The following is an 18997-nucleotide window of genomic DNA, read 5'->3' as shown; positions in this document are numbered from 1 at the left end:
ATCATTTCTGAGAAAAGGTATAGATGTCTATTTACCAACTATCTCTTTAAGTGGTAATTTCCTTGAAAAGACAAGCCTGATTAAATAATTTAAAGACACTACTAGTAAGTGTTTAGCTAAAACCAATTTATGGGATTTTCAAAGGCTCAACTTGAAAATTCTTGAACTTCTAGAAAAGTCAAAGGGCTTATAACCAAAGTCTTTTGTAAAGAAAGAAGCTCCAATGAATGATTTCTCCCCCAATTTTCTAAGTCAATTGATTAATAAATTGTCGTTGGTAGGAATAGCACAGGACAGTGGACAAGTGTGGTTTACTTATTTTTAAAGTGCTAACAAAGCCCATGATCTCTAAATAGACTGTCTGTAATGATTGAAATAAAAACAGCATAAAGTATATAGAAATTACACATCTAAATTGGATAGTCAAAACTTTTTAGACAGATGTCAGCAATTCTATTACCTTGGCAATCATTACATACAAGTATACTTTATGTGCTTGCCAGACTAATAAGATAATTCAGTCTTAGTGTAGCCATTCTTTACTATCTAATGTAAATTAAAACATGACTGCTGAAAATCCAAAATCTAAAGCTAGAACCAAAGCAGTCATAAGCTACTCTGAGACAAATGCCACAAACGGCAGTGCCCAGAATTTCTAGTGATTTCTTGGTCTAATGAAAGACCTATACAGTTAATTGAACTGTTTCTTAGCCCTTCTCAGAAGGCTGATTTTACCCAGCTTAGATCCAAATCCAATATTGTTTTTTTCTTTATATCCGCCCAGAATTTACAGTTATTGATTTGCTTTTATCAGTAACAGAGTTAGCAGTGTGAGTCAGCAGCCTCTGAACCCCTCAGGTAGGAAGACTATAGAAGGTACTTAAAAAAGCATTTATTACTAGAAGACTGAATGAGATTAACTTTAAAAAATTAATAATATTTCAGTTAGATAACTTGAAAACAAGGGCCCCAAATGGTAATCTTTTAGATAATTTGGAAAGTAGGGTTTATCGATTGACATGACTATCAGCCTCACTAACACCCAAGCATAACACCGTCTTTTCAAAATAATCAGTAATTCGTATGTAAATAGCAACACAAGCTAGTAATTTCCTTACTAGTAATTTCCTTACTAAAAGTGATATGCTTGTGCCCTCCGGTGGTAACATTTAGCATATTCCCCTGATATCGCATATATTGTGAAATATAAAAAAGTATATTTGTATTTGAGAATATCATCAAAATTTGAGATAACAAATGTGGTTTGCTTGTTTTTTTGTTTGTTTGTTTTCGTTTGTTTGTTTTTTAAAAAAGTGCTAACAAAGTCCATTATCAACAACAAAGGAATGATGCATTGTGCTTCTGGATATATATTTTGGCCTTCAGACACATTGGTAACAAGATAAATCCCTGAGCCCTACTCACAGGAATCAAGCTGACAGCTACAGGAATGTTAGTAAACTTGTCTATGATAGGCAATTCCTAGGGATTTACATCTTGGTTCTAGACCTTAACTGAGAAATTTTTGCATTTTCCAGCTTGGCTTTTACATCTATGGGTTTCTCAAAAAACCTCACCAATGCTGGTTCATTCAATAGCGACGCAAGGATCTGTTCAAATGCAAATGACCACTGAGGTTCCTCCCTAAAGGAACAAGGATCTTTCTCCAAGTGGCTCCCTATTTTTTCCTCACTGGGTCCTCCAGAACCACAGACAGTACCAGAGAATCCTTTGGCTGATGATGTAGGGCTATGTAGTTTCCTTCCAACTTCTTCCATCCTGAGTAAAAGGCTGGTTACAACAGCAATGGCTTGATATAATGATTCTTCTTCAGGGTCCTCATGAAATAAGTTATAGAGGGTCTTTGAAAACTGAATAAACTGAGACTAGAAGACACAAGTTGAAAATATCACGTTTGAATATTAGACTTAGCAAATATAAAGAGAACTTAGAAGTGAATAGTCTCCTATATAGGATTTGTACCATAGAAGCTTCACCCTAGAAGTTATAAGAACTGGTGATTAATCCCAAAATAAATATTGGTTCTAGAAAGGTGAGTATGGGCCAGGCGCGGTGGCACATGCCTGTAATCCCAGCACTTTGGAAGGCCGAGGCGGGTGGATCATCTGAGGTCAGGAGTTCGAGACCAGCCTGGCCAACATGGTGAAACCTCTACTAAAAATACAAAAAATTAGCTGGGCGTGGTGGCAGGCACCTGTAATCCCAGCTACTTGGGAGGCTGATGAGGCAGGAGAATCGCCTGAACCATGGAGGCGGAGGTTGCAGTGAGCCGAGATCGTGCCATTGCACTCCAGCCTGGGCAACAAGAGAGAAACTCCATCTTAAAAAAAAGATGAGTATGAACCATGGAAGAAAATTTCATTTAGGTGCTCTCACTTATTGCCTAATAGTACATTTTATCCAGACTAATTCCTGGACTGTTTGCTTGCCAGCATTACTTAAATGTTAGGTGCTATTTTTTTTTTTCCTTAGACAAGGTCTTGCTGTGTTGTCCAGGCTTGAGTACAGTGGTGCAATCATAGCTCACTGCAGCTTCCAACTCCTGGGCTCAAGTGATCCTCACACCTCAGCTTCCCAAGTAGCTAGGACTATAGGCACAAGCCACCATGCCTGGCTAATTTTCACATTTTTTGTAGAGACAGGATCTTACTATGTTGCCTGGGCTGATCTCAAACTCCTAGCCTCAAGTGATCCTTTCCCACTTTGGCCTCCCAAAGCACTCAGATTACAGGCATGAGCCACTGCACCTGGCCAGGTGGTACTTCTAATTAGGCAAAGTCCCTTTGAAGCTGTCCTCAGAGGGTGAACAAGAATTCTGGACAGAAATATAGTTATAATTATGCATAAATTAGGCTGCACTTCGACCTGCTTCCATGTAATGAAAAGTCACTGACATTAGAATCATAAGGCTTTTGTTTAAGAATTGTTTAAGATGTTTAATCCTGAATTCCAGCAAAATAGCTGATGCAAGAGTTTGAAGACCCCAACAGAAGAACAAAACCAGCACGAGAATAGTTTCTTCATCTCCCTGCCCAATGACTACACCCTGCATTCTTCGACCAATGATCTCCATACTTTGGCCCACTCCAAGCCCCTTAAACATCCTAGTCTCAAACTCCTCGAGGAGATGGTTTTGAGGCCTCCTCCTATCTTATTCAGCAGCCCTACAATCAAACTTCTTTCTCTGCTGCAACCTGATGTCTCAGTGTACTGACTTGCTGTGTACATCAGGTAAAGGACCTATTATGGTTACACCATATTTCCCTACACATAAATCATTAATTCATTAACCAATCCTAACAGTTAAAAATGAGTTCCACTTAATCTGAAATGGCTGGTGTGGGTATCTCAGCCAGAATGACTTAAATTTAAGGAAGAATGAGTTTTGGGACTATCTAGTAATGTAAGGTGACTCCAAGGAACACATTTTTTTTTTTCTTTTTGAGACAGAGTCTTTCTCTGTCACCCAGACTGTAGTGCAGTAGCACGACCACAGCTGACTGCAACCTTGCCCTCCTGGACTCAAGCAAACCTTCCACCTTGGCATCTCAAAGTGCTGGGATTGCAAACATAAGCCACCGTGCCCAGTCCAAGGAACACATCTGGACATGTTTCTCTTTAAAGGCTGAAGTGGGGCCTAAGTTGATAGATAAACTGGTTTGCCTGCTAATTGCACCTTGATGATCCATAGATATTCCTAGAAGATACCTGTCAATTTACAAAACAATTCCAACATAAGAATTCTACAAGTCAATCATCCTACCAGAAAAGTTTATCTGTAAACAAAAAGCAAATACAAAAGATATACTTCATGATAATATATTATAACAAACATTTTTCTTTCTTCATTAATCTACAGTTCTAGTGTTCCTGTATTTCAAATATATATATATATTTCAAATATATATATCTATTTCAAATATATATATATTTCAAATATATATATATAACATTTTATATTTTTCTGGGTTCCTAGTTCACAACTCCCATAGTCCTTTGTTACAGTCTTTTCTTATAATGTTGGGTGTATTAGGCCACAGGAGCAGGCCTCAGAAAACAGAATCTTCTCCCCACTCTAATCTTCTTCCAACCTTCCTTTCTTCTTTCCTTCCTTGCTCCCTCCCTCCCTCCCCCTTCCCTTCCCTTCTCTCCCCTTTCCCTCCCCTTCCCCTTCCTTCCTCCTCCCCCTCCCCCTCCCTTCCCCTTCCTTCTTTCTTTTTGACAGAGTTTTGCTCTTGTCACCCAGGCTGGAGTGCAGTGGTGAAATCTCAGCTCACCCAGTCTGGAGTGCAAATGTGAAATCTCGGCTCGCCCAGGCTGGAGTGCAGTGGTGCAATCTCGGCTCACTGCAACCACCACCTCCCAAGTTCAAGTGATTCTCCTGCCTCATCCTCCAGAGTAGCTTTCTGATAGTTGGTCTTAAAACCCTCCCTAGAAGGGGTCCTACCTCATACCCGTGGGGGAAGGAATGCTGACATCATGAAGCTTCCATAAAAACCCAAGATAACTGGGTTCAGGGAGCTTCTGATAGCTGAATGCATGGAGGCTGACAGGAGGAAGGTAAAGAAGAACTTATCCGCATGCCGGGAGGGTGGTGCACTCCAACTCCATGGGGACAGAAGCTCCTGCGCTTGGGACCCTTCCAGACCTTGCCCTATGTATCTCTTCTTCTGGCTGTTTATTTGTATTCTTTAAAATATCCTTCTTAGTAAACCAGTAAATATAACTATTTCTCTGAGTTCTGTAAGTCTCTCTGTAGCAAATTAATCGAACTCAAAGAAGGGATAGTGGGAACCCCAACTTGAAGTTGGTCAGCCAGAAGTTCAGGAGGCTCAGACTTGTTACTGGGGGAAAGGAGGGAGCAGTCTTGGGGACTGAACACTCAACCTGTGGGATCTCATACTATTTCTAGGTAGATAGTGTTGGAATTTAATTGGAGGACACTCAGCTGGTATCTGCTGCTTGGTGGCGGGGAAAACCCCCACACATTTGGCCACAGACATTTTCTTCTATGTTGATGATTGTTATTGTTGTGGTGTGAGAGTAGAGGAAAAAAGGCAGTTTGAGAGAATTTTTCCCTAAACAATGGTACTGTTCATTTATAGTAATTCTAGAATAAATATACTGACTCATTTTAGAAACTACTTATTCAATTGTCAAATGATATAGTCCACTGAAAAATATGAAGTTATTTGATAGTTTTCATTTGGTAAAGTTCTTGGGATCCTCAGCAGCTGTACTAACCAGATTTTAATTAAAAGAAGAAGAACATATTTTGATTAGGCAGTGATAAGAAAGAGATGAACTTAAAATTATGTTCAGATATAAGATCAGTAGGAACCAGGGTGTGACCCATCTCAGTAATTTATCATTCCCAGTACCTAGCATTGGGTTTGGTATCTGGTATACAGTAAACAAATGTTTACTGAATAAATGAACATTTCCAATAAAGTTGGAAATATACTACACTTACATTTTTTTTTCTATAGGTACATGTCACAGCAGAAGAATTCTCTGAAACACTGGACATATTTTAGTGTTAAAAATAAAAAAATCACTAAAAAATTTCTTCCCACTCTTCCATGCTCATCTGAAACTTAGAGATAATACATAGATTATTTAACTATTTTGGGAATAGCATGTTAGCTATTTTAGAGTTTATACCCACATCCATACAAAAAAGCAAGAATTTAGAATTTTCTTTTTAAAAATGCTATACCTGATTCATTCTTGGTAAATCCTTAATGTTTTCTTCTTTTTTGAAAAGCTCATCTTGCCATTGACTTAGATATGCTTGAATATCAATTTTCCCTTTGCCTGAAGAAAGGGAGTAAAACCATTTCATAAGGAAGAGCTCACTATACTTTCCCAAATTTCAAAAATAATAATTATGATTAAAAGGTATTTCACTGAGATATAAGATTCCATTTTTTTTTTAAAATCCAGGAAATGATATGAAATTACCTTTCATTTCACCCATTGGCTCTCAGAATACTTTTCCCATTTCTGTTTAGACTAAAACATTTACTTTAGGAAGGTTGGGAACTAGGGAATATGTGGTGAGAGAGGGAGAAAGGACATATTTAGATTAAAACAATACACCCTGAGTTAATAATGCAAATTTTTTGTAGTCATTCTCATGTATACTATTAAGTTTAAAACAGCTTCTATATTATGTTCTTAATATGCATATATTGTTCCAAAGTGGGCTGGGTGTGGTGGCTCACACTTGTAATCCCAGCGCTTTGGGAGGCCGAGGTGGGCAGATCACCTGAGGCCAGGAGTTCGAGACCAGCCTGGCCAACATGGTGAAACCCTGTCTCTACTAAAAATATGAAAATTAGCCGGGTGTGGTGGCGGGCGCCTGTAGTCCCAGCTACTCGGGATGCTGAGGCAGGAGAATGGCTTGAATCCGGGAGGCAGAGGTTGCAGTGAGCTGAGATCATGACACTGCACTCCAGCCTGGGCGACAGAGCAAGACTCCATCTCAAAACAAACAAAATAAAGTGGTCTGTAGTAGCTCTTTTTCAAAAATTTGAAACACTACTTATTCATTCAAAGAGTTTAATATACAAATATACTGACATTAAAAGATGTCCATGATATATTGCAAAATCAAAAAAGGAAATTATAAAACAGTACTTATGGAATATTTTTTTAAAAAAGAGAGATGTCTGCATACATTGTGTATACATAGAAATAGATCTGAAAAGGATATAGACAAAAATGTTTTTGGGTAGGGTTGAGTGAAGGCAAAAGGACTTATGTACTGTCTGAATTTCTTTTCCAAGAATTATCTATTACTTTTGTAATTAAAAATAAATCTTTTAAAAATAATAAAATTAAATGAATATGGGTCATTTACTATCATATTTTCTATAATTTCTGAGACATCAATAGCCTTTAAAAGGAATCCACCTTTTCCCCCTTTGTAGCTATCCTTATTTATATAAAAAATAACTAAATAAATTAAATGATAACTTCTAGATCATAGTACCTTTTTCAGGGCTGTGTTTTGCTGATTCTGCTTCCTTCTCATTTGCAGGCTTGGAAACTAGAAGAAAAGATGTAATTGCATTCTGTAAGATGTTTAACAAATACTCTTTGAAAGCAAAATAACGTTTCATATAGACGTATAAGCACATTACTTTATTCAATTCTGCAAACAAATTTTAGCTGACTTGACCTACCATCAGAAGACAAAATATTCCAAAACTTTCACAGTAAAAAGAACATTGGGGGAAAAATCCGTATTTTAAAAAATCTTAGAAGGAAGCATACCAAATATTAAGTATTTACTTCTGGGTGGTATTTTCTTCTTTGTGACTTTCTTTAAAGAAAGTTATATTACTTTTATTATCAGGGGAAAAAAAGCACATACTGGACGTCAGAAGAGTGTGCTACAAAGCCCTGACTGTGGCAATAACTCACTGTGAAACCTTGCACAAGTCACTTCTCTCTGGGCCTTAGTTCCTTTATCTATAAAAGGAAGAGACTTGACTAGATGATTTGTAAGGTCCCTTCAAACTTAATGTTCAAACACTTTAACATATAATAACCACAAATATACATTAATCAGGGTTCATCCCTCTATAGGACATTGAATATTTATGAAAATAAAGGACACAAAAATAAACTCATATCACTTTAAATTTTGTCTTGGAGACAGACTCATCCCTGTCTCCTACACCTACAGTGATTTATAATAAGTATTCACTGTTTGAAAAATAGCTATGGCCTTTAATCATCAAAGATTCTATTGTATTTTATCAAGGCATGAAAATGGTCTAATACATTTTAGAAATTTCTGCAACGTAAGTAGAAACAAAATACTTTATTGAGTCTCCAATAAGCAAGAAATTCCACAAATCAAAGCACCAAAATGCAATTTGGTTAACCGGTCAAACATTTATGGACCATGCTAAGTGCTGTGGTAATACAAAAGAAGTATAAGGTAAAATGAAGCCCAATTTTAGCTGGGTAAAGTATATCTAAGTCAGCAAGATCTTTATGGGTGACTAATCATCAAAACAGTTAAAATTTTAAACAGGTATTTACCGTGGAGCTGACTGAAATAAAGTAATTCTTCCTTGGAAAGTTCATCTCCTTTTGAAGCATCCTTAGATTTCACTTCAGTATAAGCTGAAAACATATAAATAACCCAAATTACATATATTAACAACCAGGGGCAGAGATGAGGTTCATAATGGGTCAGGTAAGTCTGGGAACTGGGTGTTAAAGAGTTTCTGTATAAGAAAGATGTAAGTGAAGAAATACAGAAGTGGTTCTACTCTACTGTAATATATAGTAATTATACTGTAATATATGTAATATATATAAAATATAGTAAATACAAGAAGTAGTTGATCATTTTGAGTTCTATTATTTTTCCTACTTGTTTTAACGACTTTCCAAGAGCTATTAAAAGTTGAAATTGTTTAAATCTGGCATTTAGAAATCTCTGAAAATGTGACCTCAGCCATTTAAAAAACATCCTCAATAATAAGGAAAACAGAAAGTTGGGTGCTTTGGTTTACTTCCTACTTGTGCTTTAACAGGTACATAATGTTTTTCCTATTTTTTATCCCTCTGTTAAAAGCATAGTTGATGACAATATTAAACATTCTAACAGTAGCCTGATTTGACAATGGAAACTCCTTTTATAATTAAATTTTTAGGTGATTTGTCTTTCGGTTTTAATGCTGTGTTTGTGATTTGAGCGTGTGAAGGGTTAAAGATGGCGTTTACCTTGTTGGTCTGGTAAAGAATGTTTCCTGGCTATCCTGAGAAAAGCTGAAAAGGAATCCCAGGTGTAGCTTTAAACAAATTATGAGGTGCTGTTTGTTTTTGTAAATTACCCAATCTCGGCTAAAAGGTAACTTTTGCAATGCTCCTTCAGTTTAAAGCCTAAGACTGTTTTCACAAAGTAGGGATCAGGCCTTGGCCAGGCATCCTCTTCAGGTCAGTGGGAAAAAGAAGTAAACTGAATGGTGTGGTAATTTTGAGGTAGTACGGAAGAATATAAAGAAATGTGAGCTTTGGAGTCAGACTTCAGTTTGCTATGCAATTTATTAGCGATGTGATCTTTGGCAAATTTTTATCTTTCCAGCTCTCAGTTTCCTTATCATCAAAATTGGAAGGATAATACCACCTATCAGGGATATTGTGAGAATTAAATTTAAAAAATGCATGTAAAGTTAATGTCTTGACAGAGCAACTGCTTAGTAAATGATAGCGTTTATTGTGCTTTCTTTTTAAAATATTTAATATCCCTGCTGCCTTGTCCCATTTTTCTGAATAATTTGTAGTATTTCACAAGTTTAGCAGTTTGTCTAAAGTTAATTTCCACTCTAATGACAACAACAACAATTCAACATTATACCAACAATCAAATGATACGTAATTCTTATATACAAACTACTTATCATTAAATTGACTACTAACAGGAAGGAAACTTGTAGGCCCTATGTTACACAGAATCTCTTCCATAGACGATCACTGTATCTATATCAGCAAAAGTAGTCATAATATAATTTGAGGGCCACAATGAAGCAACGATCTTATATCATGTTGAAAATTAGTTTAGTTGTTAAAAAAATCTGTAATTATACTTGCTAAAATGGAATAAATTCCTGCTGTACATCATTAAAGACTGGTAAACTCTTACCTGGAGGAATATGTAGCTTAAAAAGCAGCTTAAGCTTCTCAGTAAAACTTCCATTGTACATTATGTCTGTTCAATAAAATTCAATTGTAAATAATCATGTATCTAAAGAACATTCAATCAGTTTCAGCAACAAAGATTAATTAAGATATAGATATTAGTCAAAAATTAGGATTTAGAAACTTGTTACTTAAGCTAACAATTAAATAACCACCTAGTCAGTCAGATGCTCTCCTTCAAGTGTATAACTGTATAAGCAAAATACTCTTTATCAAAAAAGTAAAATGCTCTCTTTCCTAGCTCCTTTCCCCCAATCTCAGATTTCTCTTTTCTTTTGAATGAGGCCTGTGCAGGAGAGAACTGTTCTTCAAGGGGCGATCCCTGATAAGAAAGCATGCTGGGGTATCTGGAAAAGCAAAGGAACAATATCTACAGGTGCAACATCTTGACTATCTGTAGGTACAACATGTTTGCTGGGTATTTATCTACCACTCTTCTAGGCTATGTGGTTGAATTTTTACGGGGAGGTTGGTGGGGTGGGGGAAGTCCTTCAGTAGTACCCATGCATCTGAGTGTGGGAAAATGGGACGTTATCTTCCTTACGTTAACCCTTAAAACACTCACATCTAACAGCTTACTTTTCTGAAAGGGTTGGGGAATATAATATCAAAATACTTAGATTTAGCAACAAATGCAGAAAAGGGTCCATTTATTACTAAAGCTAAACACACCGTAACCCGTGGTGATATAATCTGACTAAATTGGCAATAATATGCAGTACTAAGTATTTCTAGGAGCACCTTTTTTTTTGCTTAAAAAAAATCATCTTACCAATTGCAGAGGAGAATTCTTTGAAGTTTATAAGGCAATCAGAGTTTTCATCCAACAATCTGAATGTCCATAAAGCTAGTGAGTCTCTATTTGCAGAATAAGCCCAGGGACTCAACAAGTGATACAACGCTCTGAACTGCTGGCAGTCAATCTGATACTGTTCCAAATATGGCAGACTGGGGTCATGATGCTTCAATACTGGACAACCCAAACACCAATAACAAGATAAAAACAGCTCTTTCTATTAAAAATAAATAAAAAAGGAAAGTTACTAATTAGAAAAAGTAATTTTGGAAGATTTTAAAAATCATGTCTGCTAAAATAAAGATAAAAATAATTAGAATGGCTGTGATACAATTCTGCTAAAAAAAGGATAATTTTTCATTTAAAGAAGAACAACAGTACCTTAAAGATGACATAAAGTTCATCCAATTCATGAAGGCTCAATTTCACATCTTGTGATACAACACGCAACTTTAAAAAGATTAAAAGCAATTTAGTACACAGAGTTTAACATTGCAGTAAAGAAATTCTCTTTGAATTTACTTAGAGTCTCTCTCTGCTAGAAGAAAATATTTGTCTTTTAACTTCTTAAATGAATAATAAAAAGTTATCATAAGTTATTATATTATAAAGTTATTATCTATTTTATCCTTTTTAAAAAGTAGTAGTAGACTAGTTCAATTCTACTGTAATATGTACTTTGATATTCATCTCTTCATACTCAGAAATCACTGCCAAAGAACAGCCACTTAATGTCTGTAAATATAAGTAACAGTATTCTAAGTCTTATTCCATATATTCCTCTCTTGCCACATAAGCAGCATGTCTAGTCATCATGTGAGGTTGACATTAAATACTTCAAAGGCATTGGGAGATGTACATTCCCTCTCTATGCCAAAAAACATAATCCAAGAAGTAATAAGCTTAGAAAATATGTACTTTTATCCTATTCCATGAAGAAGAAGGACTAATGGTACAATCATTATGGTATCTAAGAAATTTGAAAGCAAAGGTAAAGAAAAAAGCTAGAATTGATGAAATAGGGAAAATTTAAAAAAAACAGTAGACTCAGTAAATAAAATTAAGAGCTGGTTTACTGAAAAAATCAATAAGATAGACAAATTTCTGGCAAGTGAGATGAAAGAAATCACAAATGACAATCACTGAGAAGTGGATAATTTAAGCATGGATACAGAGGTCATTTAAAGTGCCCAGCAGAGGCATGGTGGCTCATGCCTGTAATCCCAGCACTTGGGAGGCCAAGGCAGGCAGATCACTTGAGGCCAGGAGTTCAAGACCAGTCTGGCCAACTTGGTGAAACCCTGTCTCTACTAAAAATACAAAAATTAGCCAGGTGTGGTGTCGTATGCCTATAATCGCAGCTACTCGAGAGACTGAGGCACAAGAATCACTTGAACCCGGGAGGCAGAGGTTGCAGTGAGCCAAGATCATGCCACTATATTCCAGCCTGGGCAACAGAGTGAGACTGTCCCCCCCGCCCCCCCCCCAAAAAAGGTGCCCAGCACGGGAGGGGCCAATATGGCAAACTAGAAGCAGATCATGGGTGCTGCTCTCTTATGGAGGGGAAACAAAGAGTTTAGTGAAAACTGACCCTAAAAGCCGATCATCTAAGAAACCACACTGGGAACCATCAAAGCAGCATGAGAACACAGACAGCAGAGAGGAGTGAAGCTGGGCAGCAGCCTATCTGGCATCAATGTGGAGTCAGGAGAAGCTCCCCAATACGGGAGAGGGTAATTCACACTCTCCATGGGGATCTGTGTAAGGCTGGAAGTGGGAGAATTCCCCTGCCCTAACCCCCTACTCGCCTCTCTCATCCTCCCACCTCACCTCTAAACTGAGGCAGAGAGCCACCCAGACGGTTTGCGGAGGCAACTCTTAAGTCCAAGGGGACCTCTACAAGCCTCGGATCCCAGAACAGACCAACACCAGCGCCACAGCCTCAGTAGAGGCCACAGTCACGGTGCCTGGGAGCAGTAGGATTGGTCCACCCTCCTCACCAGACAAGGCTTGGTGCCAGCTTCCAGCCCAGCACTCCCGCTTCTGCCTGAAATCAGCCAGAGGCTGCAGCCTCCTGTTGTCTCATGAAACACCTACACAGCAGGGCAGACGACCCCACCCACTCCTGTCACTGGTAGCCAGGCGAGCAACACCTGCTGGAGCTTCCAGCCCAGATGTCCCGCTTCTGCCTGAACTCAGCCAGTTGCTGCAACATCCTGTTGTCACTGGAAACACCCAACAGGCAGGACAGGTGACCCCACCATACTCCGCCACTGGTAGCCAGGTGGGCAATGCCTGTTAGAGCTTCCAGTCCAGTGGTCCAGCTTCTGCCTAAACTCTGCTGGCAGTTGCAACCCCTGGTACCCTCAGGATGCACTTGGACAGCAGATTAGGTGACACTACTCACCCCCGCAGCTCCTAGCTGGGCGGGACTTTCTGGTTTAGGTGGTGCCCAAGCATCACTGAGAGATGAGACACCCAGGTTCGCAGGTTGATAGAGGGGTGGTGTGTGCCTCCCTCCACAGGGCCGACCCAGTAAGGGTAAGACCTGTTTGCCAACTGTGGCTCCTACCTGAGGGAGCCCTGTGGACCAGAGCACCCAACAAAAGAAATGCGGGCATGAAGCCAGTAATCAGAGGGAGTTCCTCCAAGGCCCAGGGGTGGACTAGGTGAATGGGCCATCTCCCTGTCCCCAATCACAGACCACTACCCTGGAGCCATGCAGCAGAGCAAGAAGCTATCTTCTGGCTAACATTCTTAAGCGCCACCTACTGGATTGAAGCCCAAAAGACAACACTAAAATATTCTGCCAGTATACACCACCTGTGAAAACTAAGGTAAAGGCTCCTACCAGCACCCAGCCTGAGCCAATGCATGTGTACGCTGCCACGCTGCCACGGACGCTGGCATGCACGAGCAAGCATGGATTCTACCGCCACCACCCCGACTAAGTGTTTTGGCTAGCACCTCCATTGCAGTGTTGAGGCCAGTGGACTGGGAACACCTTGGTCTCTCTGGCAGAGCAGGTTCCTAGTCCCGAGGGCCCAGAGAACAAAGCTGGGGGTCTGGTACCAGCCCCGCAGAGGTAGCACACTCATCTCAGGAGAGCTCAGGTGAGCCTTGGCCATCTGAAATCTTCAAAATCAAAGCCAGTCAACTGAACCCACCTTATACCACAATCAAACCCCCAAGGGCATCAAAGAAGATAAAAGCAAAAAAAACCCATCCAAAGGAAAACAACTTCAGAGATTAAAGGAATATCAGCTCACGCAGATGAGAAAGAACCAGCACAAGAACGCTGGCAACTCGAAAAACCAGAGTGTCACCTTACCTCCAAACAACTGCACTAGTTCCCCAGCAGTGGTTCTTAGCCAGGCTGAGATGGCTGAAATGACAGACATATAATTCAGAATATACATAGAAATGAAAATCATTGAGATTCAGGAGAATGTTGAAACCCAATCCAAGGAATCTACGGAATACAGTAAAATGATACAGGAGGTGAAAGACAAAATGACCATTTTAAGAAAGAATCAAACTGATCTGATAGGGCTGAAAAACTTACTATAAGAATTTCATAATACTATCACAAGCATTATCAACAGAATAGACCAAGCTGAGGAAAGAATCTCAGAACTCGAAGACTGGTTCTCTGAATTAACTTAGACAAAAATAAATGAACATTTCTCCAACTTTGCTAGACAGGACAACATTAAATTCTGGAAATGCAGAGAACTCCTGCAAGATACTATATAAGATGACCATCCCCAAGCCACACAGTCATCAGATTCTCCAAGGTCAACATGAAAGAAAAAATATTAAAGGCAGCTAGAGATAAGCAGCAGGTCACCTAAGAAGGAAATCCCATTAGCCTAACAGTGTACTATTCAGCAGAAATGCTACAAACCAAAAAAGATCGAGGGCCTATATTCAGCATTCTTAAAGAAAAGAAACTCCAGCCAAGAATTTCGTATTCAGCCAAACTAAGCTTCATAAGCAAAGGAGAAATAAGATCCTTCTCAGACAAGCAAATGCTAAGGTAATTCATGTTCATTAGATCTGCCTTACAAGAGGTCTTGAAAGGAGTGCTAAATATGGAAAGGAAAGACGATTATCAGCCACTACAAAAACACAAGTACATAGACTATTGACACAATAAAGCAACTACACAATCAATTTTGCATAATAATCAGCTAACAACATGATGACAGGATCAAATCTACACATATTAATATTAACCTTGAATGTAGACAGGCTAACCAGAATGTAACCAGACTGCCCTAATTAAAAGGCACAGAGTGGCAAGTTGGATAAGATAGTGAGATGCAACTGTATGATGTCTTCAAGAGACCTATCTCACATGCAATGACATCCAAAGGCTCAAAGTAAAAGGTTGAGGAAGAATCTACCAAGCAAATGGAAAACAGGAAAAAGCAGGGCTTGCTATTCTGATTTCAGACAAAACAGACTTTAGGCCAACAACAACAACAACAACAACAACAAAACAAAACAAAAAAGCAATTATATAATGGTAAAGCGTGCAAGTCAACAAGAAGACAACTATCTTAAATATATATGCAGTCAACACAGGAGCACTCAGATTCATGAAACAGGTTCTCAGAGGCCTATAAAGAGACTTAGATAACTACACAATAATAGTGTGGGACTTCAACACCCCACTGACAGTATTAGACATATCATCAAGGCAGAAAACTAACAAAGATATTCGGGACCTGAACTCAACACTTGACCAAATGGACCTAGCAGATATCTACAGAACTTTTCCCCCAAAACAACAGAATATATTCTTCTCATCTGCACATGGCACATACTCTAAAATTAACCACACAATCAGACATAAAACAATCCTCAGCAAATTCAAAAAACCCAAAATCATAACAACTATACTCTTGGACCATAGCAAAATAAAAATGAAAATAAATACTAAGAAGATTGCTCAAAACTATATAATCACATAAAAATTAAACAATCTGCTCCTGAATGTCTTTTGGGTAAGCAATGAAACTAAGGAAGAAATCAAGAAATTATTTAAAACTAATGAGAATAAAGATACAACATATCAGAATCTCTGGTACACAGTTAAAGCAGTGTTAAGAAGGAAGTTTACAGCATAAATGCTCACATAAAAAAGTTAGAAAGATCTGAAATTAACAACCTAACATCACACCTAGAGGAACTAGGAAAACAAGAACAAACCAACCCCAAAGCTAGCAGAAGACAAGAAATTACCAAAATCAGAGCTGATCTGAATGAAATCAAGGCATGAAAACCCATACAAAAGATCAATGAATCCATGAGTTGGCTATTTAAAAGAATAAATAAGACTGATAGACCACTAGCTAAACTAATAAAGAAAAAAAGAGACGATACAAATAGACACAATCAGAAATGACAAAGAGACATTACCACCGACCCCACAGAAATACAAAAAATACCCTCAGAGACTACTATGAACACCTCTATGCACACAAACTAGAAAATCTAGAAGAAATGATAAATTCCTGGAAACACACAACCTGCCAAGATTGGACCAGGAAGAAATTGAAACCAAAAACAAGTTCTAAAATTGAATCAGAAACACACACACACACACACACACACACACACCAATCATAAAAAGCCCAGGGCCAGATGGATTCATAGCCAAATTCTACCAGACGTATAAAGAAGAGCTGGTACCATTCCTACTGAAAGTATTCCAAAAAATTGAGGAGAAATGACTCCTCATTAATGCATTCTTTTAGGCCAGTGTCATTCTGCTACCAATAACTGGCAGAGACACAACAAAAAAAGAGAAAACTTCAGGCCAATATCCTTGAGGAGAGCAGGTGCAAAAATCTTCAACAAACTACTAGCAAACCAAATCTAGCAGCACATCAAAATGCTAACACACCACGAGCAAGTATGCTTTATCCCTGGGATACAAGGTTGGTTCAACATACACAAATCAATTAATACAATTCATCACAAAAACAGAACTAAAACAAACACCACACAATCATCTCAATAGATGCAGAAAAAGCTTTCAATAAGATTCAACATCCCTTCGTGTTAAAAAGCCTCAACAAACTAGGCATTGAAGAACTGCATCTCAAAATAATAAGAGCCATTTATGACAAATCCACAACCAAAATCATACTGAATGGGTAAAAGCTGGAAGCATTCCCCTTGAGAACCAGAAGACAAGGATGCCGACTCTCACCACTCTGGTTCAACATAGTATGGACAGTCCTAGCCCGAACAATCAGGCAAGAGAAAGAAATGAAAGGCATCCAAATAGGAAGAGAGGAAGTCAAACTATTTCTGTTTGCAGATGATATGATTCTATATGTAGAAAACCCCACAGTCTCAGCTCAAAAGCTCCTAGATTTAGTAAACAACTTTGGGAAAGTTTCAGAATACAAAAATCAATATACAAAAATCAGTAGCGTTTCTATGTACCAACAAAGTCCAAGCTGAGAGCCAAATCAAGAACTCAATCCTACTCACAATAGCCAAAAAAAGAGTAAAATACCTAGGAATACAGCTAACTATGGAGGTGAACGATCTCTACAATGGGAATTACAAAACATTTCTCAAAGAAATCAGAGGTGACACAAGCAAATGAAAAACATTCCATGCTCATGGATAGGAAGAATCAATATTGTTAAAAAGGCCATACCAACCAAAGCAATTTACAGATTCAGTGCTATTCCTATCAAACTACCAATGACATTCTTCACAGAATTAGAAAAAACTATTCTAGAAAATCCATATGGAACCAGAAAGGAGCCCAAATAGCCAAAGCAATACTAAGCAAAATGAACAAAGCTAGAGGCATCACGTTTTTCACCTTCAAACTATACTACAAGGCTATAGTAACCAAAACAGCATGGTACAGGTACAAAAACACACATAGTCTAACAGAACAGAATGGAGTGCCCGGAAATAAAGCTGCACACCTATAACCATCTGATCTTTAACAAAGTCAATGATAACAAGCAATGGGGAAAGGACACCCTATTCAATAAATGGTGCTGGGATAACTGGCTAACCATATGTAGAAGATTGAAACTAGATCCCTACCTTTCACCATATACAAAAATCAACTCAAGATGGATTAAAGACTTAAATGTAAAACCTACAACTATAAAAAGCCTTGAAGAAAACTTAGGGAGTACCATTCTAGATACAGGCGGTGGCAAAGATTTCACGACAAAGATGCCAAAAGTAATTGCAACAAAAATAAAATTTGACAAATGAGACTAATTAAACTAAGGAGCTTCTGCACAGTAAAAGAAACTATCAACAGAGTAAATAGACAACCTACAGAATGGGAGAAAATATTTGCAAACTATGCATCTGACAAAGGTCTAATATCCAGAATCCATAGGAACTTAAAAAATTAAAAACCAGGCCAGGTGCAGTGGCTCATGCCTGTAATCCCAGCACTTTGGGAAGCTGAGGCGGGTGGATCACGAGGTCAGGAGATTGAGACCATGCTGGCTAATGCGGTGAAACCCTGTCTCTACTAAAAACACAAAAAATTAGCTGGGCATGGTGGCAGATGCCTGTAGTCCCAGCTACTCGGGAGGCTGAGGCAGGAGAATGGCGTGAACCTGGGAGGCAGAGCTTGCAGTGAGCCAAGATCGCACCACTGCACTCCAGCCTGGGAGACAGAGTGAGACTCTGTCTCAAAAAAAAAAAAAAACCCAAAAATCATACAACTCCATAAAAAAAACAAACAACTCCACACACACAAAAAATCAAAAAACTCCATGAACAGACACTTTTCGAAAGAAGACCTACATGCAGCCAACAAGCACATGATCAACATCACTAATCATTAGAGAAATGCAAATCAAAATCACAATGAGATACCATCTCACACAATCAGAATGGTGATTATTAAAAAGTAAAAAAATAACAAGATGCTGGTGAGGTTTTGGAGTAAAGGGAATGCTAATACACTGCTGGTGGAAATGTACATTAAGTCAGCCACTGTGGAAAGCAGTTTGAAGATATCACAAAGAACTTAACAGAGAACTACCATTCAACTCAGAAATCCCATTACTGGGCAGGGCATATACCTAAAGGAATATAAATTATTCTACCATAAAGACACTTGTATGTGTATGTATGTCACAGCATTATTCGCAATAGCAAAGACATGGAATCAACTTAGATGCCCATCAACAGTAGACTGGATAAAGAAAATGTGGGGAGCCAAGATGGCAGAATAGGAACAGCTCCGGTCTACAGCTTCCAGCGTGAGCAACACAGAAGACGGCCACCGCTGCTGACACCCAGCCAAACAGGGTCTGGAGTGGACCTCTAGCAAACTCCAACAGACCTGCAGCTGAGGGTCCTGTCTGGTAGAAGGAAAACTAACAAACAGAAAGGACATCCATACCAAAAACCCATCTGTACATCACCATCATCAAAGACCAAAAGTAG

The 18997-nt window shown here is 38.5% G+C and overlaps 1 protein-coding gene across 1 annotated transcript in view; it reads right to left on the bottom strand.

The window, feature by feature from the left end:
* Positions 1–243: 243 nt before the first annotated feature.
* TBC1D8B (TBC1 domain family member 8B) overlaps positions 244–18997 on the bottom strand; it is a 53990-nt gene continuing 35236 nt past the window's right edge. The window contains exons 9-16 of the mRNA XM_058441336.1: positions 12948–13123; positions 10922–10990; positions 10517–10757; positions 9689–9754; positions 8080–8163; positions 7019–7075; positions 5741–5838; positions 244–1886 (exon numbers count right to left, since the gene is read on the bottom strand). Coding sequence (XP_058297319.1) covers positions 1491–1886; positions 5741–5838; positions 7019–7075; positions 8080–8163; positions 9689–9754; positions 10517–10757; positions 10922–10990; positions 12948–13123 — 1187 coding nt within the window. The 3' untranslated portion in view covers positions 244–1490. The remainder of the gene's footprint in view (positions 1887–5740; positions 5839–7018; positions 7076–8079; positions 8164–9688; positions 9755–10516; positions 10758–10921; positions 10991–12947; positions 13124–18997) is intronic.

The sequence above is a fragment of the Hylobates moloch genome, unplaced genomic scaffold (assembly GCF_009828535.3).
Source record: "Hylobates moloch isolate HMO894 unplaced genomic scaffold, HMol_V3 SCAFFOLD_7, whole genome shotgun sequence".
Lineage (NCBI taxonomy): Eukaryota > Metazoa > Chordata > Mammalia > Primates > Hylobatidae > Hylobates > Hylobates moloch.
This window is presented reverse-complemented; position numbering and strand designations above follow the sequence as displayed.